The sequence below is a fragment of the Impatiens glandulifera genome, chromosome 9 (genome assembly GCF_907164915.1).
Source record: "Impatiens glandulifera chromosome 9, dImpGla2.1, whole genome shotgun sequence".
NCBI classification, from domain to species: domain Eukaryota; kingdom Viridiplantae; phylum Streptophyta; class Magnoliopsida; order Ericales; family Balsaminaceae; genus Impatiens; species Impatiens glandulifera.
This window is the reverse complement of record NC_061870.1, coordinates 24,762,200-24,770,163: the sequence shown is the minus strand read 5'-3', so window position 1 is coordinate 24,770,163 and position 7,964 is coordinate 24,762,200. Positions and strand designations below refer to the sequence as shown.

The following is a 7,964-nucleotide window of genomic DNA, read 5'->3' as shown; positions in this document are numbered from 1 at the left end:
TAACTCAATCAACAATTCTGCCCAGACCCACAATAATAAATCAAATACTCAGCAAAGATAAACACACACAAGATTACGGGCAAATGCCCAACTCTGTAATTATATTCACTCACAAATAATGATTACAAAGAGGCTATAAATTATCAAGGCTACACACAAAATGACTCTCACTTGTGGGGGATATTTTTCTCTCCAAAAATCCAACCGGATCCCAACTGGATCCCAACAAAACGTCTTGTGCAGCTCATGACATATTTATAGCCCTAAGAATAACAATAAGAAACTTGGAGACGGAGAAAGCTCTTGGCTAAGTCTTGGCTGAAAAAGTCATCCAAGACTTGGCCTTCCGAAATTATAGGGACTTTGACCGGGCCTTCCCGAAATACTCGGTCTCGGCCCGGACCTTGACCGGGCCTTCCCGAAATACTCGGTCTCGGCCAAGACTTCTTCCATCTTTGACTTAACGCTGCGCCTTTCTTCGGTCGCCCAGAGGATCGGGACATTATCGGCCCACCACTAGCCCATGGCCCAATCTCTGGTCGAGGCCTGACCCATGCACAATGATCTGGCCCATGCTGAAACGCTTCGGTCCTCGGTCATCGGTCCTCCTCGGTCCTCCTCGGTCGGATGCTTCCTTCTCCACACTTTTCCCGCCTTCTGCACGCACACTCAATGCGCCGGCTGTTGTTACTCTTTCGGCCCTAGGTCGCACGCACGCGACCCCACTTCGGCCTTCACTCGGTCCTGGCCTTCCGCAATCCGGCCCACGACCTACCGCATGCTAACATCAATCTCTCAGTCCTGGTACTCAACCCTTCGGTCCGGCAAACGCATGCTAACATCATTCTCTCGGCCCTGGTACTCAACCCTTCGGTCCGGCAAACGCATGCTAACATCATTCTCTCGGTCCTGGTCCTCAACCCTTCGGTCCGACAGCAACATTGATTACATAGCATTCTGGCGCCAGTGCCGCACGCTCGCGACACTCTTCTCGGCACCCCTCTCGGTCCTGGCCAACACACAGCCAAGACAACTCGGCTGAAACTCTGCACCTAAGTCGCCCGCACGCAACTTCCTCTCGGCACACTTCTTCTCGGTCCTGGCGCTTCACACAAGTGCCAGAACACCAGCTTTAGTTCCATAGCCTTCCTCATCTCCGGTACCCTGCCGCACCCCCGCGACTCTTTTTGGGCACCTCTCGGTCCTGGCCCTCCGCAATCAAGCCCGGACCGAGGCCAGCATGTTACGGTTGTAACAAACCACCCCCACTAGAAGAGCACAACGTCCTCGTTGTGGGTTGCACCAAACTCGCCTCACCCAAGCACATAGAATATAATTTCTCGGTCCCCCTAGCCAAACTCACCTTTAGCATCCGCATCAGGACCGTGTGCCCAGCAAATCTATCCGCACCCTGGATAGAGGTCTTCCTGATCGCCTTCAGGAATATTTCTGCATCCAAGTACTTGAAACACCCTTCAATAGTCTTCTCGGCCGAGCACCCCTTCAGCCATCCCAATAAGACCGTATACTTGTATGATCGGTCCCCTCCTGGGACCGAGGTCTTCCTGCTCGCCTTCAGGAATTTCGTCACACCCAAGTATTTAGAAAAACATTCCTCGGTCTCCCCTGCTGGAAACACCTTTAGCACCCCCATTGAGACCGTATACTTGGCTGATCTACCCACACACGGAGTAGAGATCTTCCCACTTGCCCTTGGGAATTCGAGAACGAAGCCCTTTGAGAGACATCTGCCCATTCTCCCCGGAATATGTGATGGTCGCTGCAGCAGACCCACTTCCATCTTCTTCTCGGTCTTGCCCAGTTTACATACTGAACAAGCCATCAGCTTCCCCCGCGGCTGATGTGTGAAGTCCCCCTTGGTTACCTTTTTAGCCTCCTTCAAGAGTCTGGACTTCTTAAGTGCCGGACCTTTAACATAGGCCGACACTTGGCCCTCGCTGGCCCTCATCTCCATCAAAGCCGACGCATCCGCCTCTTCCTCCCCCATTCGGCCTACAACTGGCTGAATATTTATGAGGCATCTCGACTTCTTTCTTCTTGGAGCATCGCAAGTTTCTGCCATAAAGGAGGGAGAACCCGACTCTCCACATAGCAGCACTTCAAAATAAGCCTGCACCTTCACCTTTGCTTGGACCAGAAACATATTTCCTAGAATGATATCACCACCATCTCGGAGGACAGAAACGCACCTGATCTGCCCCAGCCAATATCCCGCATGGAAATCAGCAATCTGCCCGCCTTTACTCGGCGCTGCTTTGGAATTCAAGGCCTTCTCTCGGCCTTTATATTGGGACCTAACATATCCCCGCTTTTGAATTCTTAATAGGACTTCCCGCAAGCCCATCTTCTTATGATCTGAACAAGGATCTTTGAATAGCCAAGCCCTCCAATAAAGGTCTGCATCCCCCATAAGACACATGCTGGTTCTAAATCCTCGCTCCACCATAATGACCTTCGCTGCTGTGCAATCTCCTCCAGGATCCCACAGAAACTTTTCCCTTTCTTTGCAGCTCTTCAAACCGCCAAAGAATGTTGGTTCACGTACCTTGAACCATGTTGAAGAACACCCTACTGTTTCCAATCTCGAAGCAGCAACTTTCTTCCACAACTTGATCTCTCTATCAAGTTTTTCCCGTTTAGATTCAAGGCCTTCCTCGCATAGAAACACCTTCTTTCCAACAGAATCCAAAACTTCAGCACTAGTATCCCGCCTGGACAACCAATCTGAATTAAGGCAATCTGTTCTGAAAATAGATAAAGAATCTTCTCCACCGGGGGTTGGGGCACCAGCCAAGTCTTCAAGGTGTCGCCCCCTTGGTTCTCTCTCTGGAACACGACTTCTGGTTGGTTGATTTTCGGCCATCTCTTGAAAAATATCCAGCAACTTGGGCTCTGATACCACCTGTCACAAAGGCAATTATGCAGCGGAATTTTTACTAAGTTTTTCGCCCTTGTGCGGCCTGTTTTGCGCACCAAAACAGTCAGCCAACTCCGAGGTTCACTTCTCACAAAGAAATAAACAAATAACTCAATCAACAATTCTGCCCAGACCCACAATAATAAATCAAATACTCAGCAAAGATAAACACACACAAGATTACGGGCAAATGCCCAACTCTGTAATTATATTCACTCACAAATAATGATTACAAAGAGGCTATAAATTATCAAGGCTGCACACAAAATGACTCTCACTTGTGGGGGATATTTTTCTCTCCAAAAATCCAACCGGATCCCAACAAAACGTCTTGTGCAGCTCATGACATATTTATAGCCCTAAGAATAACAATAAGAAACTTGGAGACGGAGAAAGCTCTTGGCTAAGTCTTGGCTGAAAAAGTCATCCAAGACTTGGCCTTCCGAAATTATAGGGACTTTGACCGGGCCTTCCCGAAATACTCGGTCTCGGCCCGGACCTTGACCGGGCCTTCCCGAAATACTCGGTCTCGGCCAAGACTTCTTCCATCTTTGACTTAACGCTGCGCCTTTCTTCGGTCGCCCAGAGGATCGGGACATTATCGGCCCACCACTAGCCCATGGCCCAATCTCTGGTCGAGGCCTGACCCATGCACAATGATCTGGCCCATGCTGAAACGCTTCGGTCCTCGGTCATCGGTCCTCCTCGGTCCTCCTCGGTCGGATGCTTCCTTCTCCACACTTTTCCCGCCTTCTGCACGCACACTCAATGCGCCGGCTGTTGTTACTCTTTCGGCCCTAGGTCGCACGCACGCGACCCCACTTCGGCCTTCACTCGGTCTTGGCCTTCCGCAATCCGGCCCACGACCTACCGCATGCTAACATCAATCTCTCGGTCCTGGTACTCAACCCTTCGGTCCGGCAAACGCATGCTAACATCATTCTCTCGGCCCTGGTACTCAACCCTTCGGTCCGGCAAACGCATGCTAACATCATTCTCTCGGTCCTGGTCCTCAACCCTTCGGTCCGACAGCAACATTGATTACATAGCATTCTGGCGCCAGTGCCGCACGCTCGCGACACTCTTCTCGGCACCCCTCTCGGTCCTGGCCAACACACAGCCAAGACAACTCGGCTGAAACTCTGCACCTAAGTCGCCCGCACGCAACTTCCTCTCGGCACACTTCTTCTCGGTTCTGGCGCTTCACACAAGTGCCAGAACACCAGCTTTAGTTCCATAGCCTTCCTCATCTCCGGTACCCTGCCGCACCCCCGCGACTCTTTTTGGGCACCTCTCGGTCCTGGCCCTCCGCAATCAAGCCCGGACCGAGGCCAGCATGTTACGGTTGTAACAGCAGGGTACTATCCTACCACTAGACCACTGATGTTTTTCTTTCTTTTTCTTTTATTATTAAATCTTAAATTCAAAATATTCTAATTTGATTATTTTAAACTTTTTCTTAAGCTAAGTTTGGAAGAATAAATAATAAAAAACAAATTCAATTTTTGGTTTAGTTTACGAGTTGAAACTCTAAACCCTAAATCAATTTGAAAACCGTATTTGAATTCGAATTAGTTTGAAATTCGACTCAAAAACCGAAAATAAAATTCGAATTCGATGAATTCAAATTCGGTCGAATATTCGGTTCAGACCAAATATTAAACACTTTTACAATAAAGTGGATCAACATATGATAAATTAAATAGACTTAATTAAATCATAGTTAAAAGTTTTAAAAACTACTTTGAGCGTGGTCGTCCATTGATTACTTTTTCCTGGTGAGGTATTTCATTTGTCGTGTTCTATTTTGGGTATGGTTTCGTAAATTGATATTGGTTCAAATTTAGAGAGATAAAAAGGTAATTTTTTTATTTTTATTTTTGATGATTAACCTTCCATGGGAGAGTCAATTTAGTAACAACGAAGGATCCTAGGTGAAAAACATTTTCAAGAAATGCAGGGGGACAACATAGGGAGGAACTCTAAATAAAAATAAATAATCTTTCTTATTTCACCAATAATCCCCACAAGAACATAATCCATTTTCAAATCGATGGAAACGACTTCGATCCCTTACAATAATCTCCCTGCCTGTGATCTTCGATAGTATCTTCGTTACATCATGGCAATCCGAACACACTCTGAGATTCTTAAAAATCTTGATTGTAGTTCCTCGCTCAGTGCTAATAAGCCCGAACGCAATTGCAAGCTTTTCGCTATGAACTTCAAGCGAACGTCTCTTCTCCGTTTCATCAATATTGTGCAATACTATCTCCGTCTTTGGTGAATATTCATCAAAACCCTTCAACCATCCATTCATCTCCTCGATCATCTCATATATCTCTTTTCTTTTCGGGTGTCTCGTATCACTCGCAACAAACTCATGAACCTTGTTTCCCACTTCGATAGAAGTACAACCGGGCTCTTTAACAATCCCATTTCCTTTCATCGCAGCTCTTGTTCGTGCAACTTCGTCCCAATTTCCTGACGAGGCGTACATGTTCGACATCATAATATACGAACCTGATGACGAGTTTCCGAGATTCTTCAAAATTTCTTCAGCCAAACCGATTTTGTGATGGATCCTACATGCATTAAGTAATGTTCCCCATAAGACAAGATCCGGTTCGATGTCCATACCTTTTACGAGTTCAAATGCTTCGTCAAGATGCCCTGCTCGTCCCAGCAAATTGACCATACATCCATAATGCTCTATTTTAGGTTCAATTTTGTATTTGTCCTTCATCATCCGGAAAAACTTCCACCCGTCAGAGACTGCGCCAGAATGGGCGCAGGCATTCAAGATTCCAATGAACGTAATGTCGGTTGGACGAATACCTATCCGGGTCATGTCGACAAACATACGAAAAACATCCTTAAGAAAACCGTGCATTGCGAATCCAAGAATCATGGAATTCCATGCAACAACATCCTTGTTATCGATAGTATCAAACACGATCGTGGCATCTTCTAAACTTCCACATTTGCTATACATATCTACTAAGGCAGTACCCACTTGAAGATTTAAATGAACTTTGTTATTCATAATGTAAGAATGAATCCATTTACCCGATTCAAGTGCACCAAGCTGCCCACAAGCAGATAAGACTGCAACAATAGTGACTTCATTTGGCCTCATTTGATCCATTAACATTTTCCTGAAAAGCTCCAAAGCTTCATTCGGTCTTCCATGTTGTGCATACCCATCAATCATCACATTCCAACACACAACATCCTTCTCCGGCATTTCATCAAACAGTTTCCATGCAAGATCTACATCCCCATGTTTCGCATAAATTGAAATCATAGCCGCTAATGAAACTAAACTCCTATCAGGCATTTTATCAAACAGTTGGCGTGCGGACTCCAAGTCACCTCCTTTACCATAGACATTAACCAGAGCTGTGACAACATACATATTCGATGATTTCGATACCACACCAAATTTAATCGCCTGAGCATGTATCTCTTTTCCAGCACGAAAGGGACAGGATTTAAGAACAGAGGAGAATGTATATTCGGTTGGTTCAATCCCATCTCTCAGCATCCGGACATAGAAATTGAAGGCTTGACTATGGAGATTGTTTAAGGAATGGGCATGAATAATAGCGGTGTAGAAAAAGACATCTGGGTTTTGGGTTTGATCGAATAGGGAAATCGAATAGTGGAGGCGGCCGAGAGATGAGTAAGAGCGGAGAAGTTTGAAGGTGAGAAGTTGATTATGGTGGTCGAGACCTCGACGAATGAGGGAAGCGTGGATTTGGAGGAGTTGAGTGAGGGATTTGCATTTGTCGATTAGAGAAGGGAGTTGATCGGGAAGCACACATTGATGATCTTCCTTGAAGACAGATGGAGAAATTGATCGGCGTTTGATGATTGGTAGGCCGCCTGTGTAAAGGATAGAAGATGAGGAAGAGGATAACATTTCATGGGCGTAATCAAATTGAACACCTTATTATCCTCTAAAAATGTTTGAGCTTCAAATGTTACACAAATACCACCACATTCATAAAATTTTAAGAAGATTGATCATATTAGTTAGCCATTAGTTGGATTGTTGTTTTAATAAATTTAAATCTTATTTTATTAGGCATGATTATTTATGGTAGAATTTTAGCAGAGACACAGGTATGAAAAATGATGTATTTAGTTGTCAAATGTCCATTATAGAGATTAAAAGATAGTATCACATACATTTGCATTATGTATATGATAGTTTAGACACAGGTATTGGAATATTCTTTTAAACATTACAAGAAATTAGTGAATGATGGTTGAGTCTCTTTAATAGTTGTTAATAATTGTTGGAAAATTTAGACGGAGACAACAGATATAACAAGCGTGAATCATTGAGTTATTATTTTCTATTATGTTTTGATGGTTTATTTAGTTAAAAAATAATCGTCGTATTTTCAGTGATTATATTTGACGAATGGATATAATCCATAACATCATTATTATAACACAAATTTAGTCAAGCCAGTGAAATTTGTTAGACTATCTTTGTTTTTCCAACCTATATTGTTTTTCTTGATTTGTTTTTCAATATAATGTTTCATGGACTTTTTTAAAAAAAATAATCAGTATATTTTAAACTAATTTTTAAAATAATTATTTAGAAATTCAAATATAAAATATCAATATACTATTAATTTTAAATAAATTTTGTTGTAAAAAGTAAAGATGTAAAAATTAAATTAATTTGTATTATTTATAATATTAATTAATATATTTTGAATGTATAATTAAATTGATTTATTCTGTTAATAGACTCTATATTTAAGTTTAATATGTATTAGGTTTTTATATCAGTTTTTTAAAAAAAAAAATCGGAAATTATATGTTTATATTTCTGGCCTTTTTAATATTCAATTAAACTAAATTTTTTTTATTATTTTTTGTATTTATTATTTTTTTTTTTTGATACATGAAACTAATATAACATCTCACCATCATTATTTACAGTTTGATTTTCATTTAAAACGTTTTAAATGAGAATCAAATTTATAATTTTTAAATTAATTTT

The 7,964-nt window shown here is 42.9% G+C and overlaps 1 protein-coding gene across 1 annotated transcript; it reads right to left on the bottom strand.

Annotated features, from left to right (window-relative positions):
• Positions 1–4,919: 4,919 nt before the first annotated feature.
• On the bottom strand, positions 4,920–6,900 carry LOC124915249 (pentatricopeptide repeat-containing protein ELI1, chloroplastic). The gene has a single exon (XM_047455931.1). It carries the CDS (start codon positions 6,861–6,863, stop codon positions 4,950–4,952), a length of 1,914 nt encoding a protein of 637 aa, XP_047311887.1. The 5' UTR covers positions 6,864–6,900; the 3' UTR covers positions 4,920–4,949.
• Positions 6,901–7,964: the final 1,064 nt, after the last annotated feature.

What these genes read in the sequence shown, in the direction of transcription:
- LOC124915249 (XM_047455931.1), bottom strand. Translation starts at nt 6,863, where the DNA reads ATGTTATCCTCTTCCTCATCTTCTATCCTTTACACAGGCGGCCTACCA.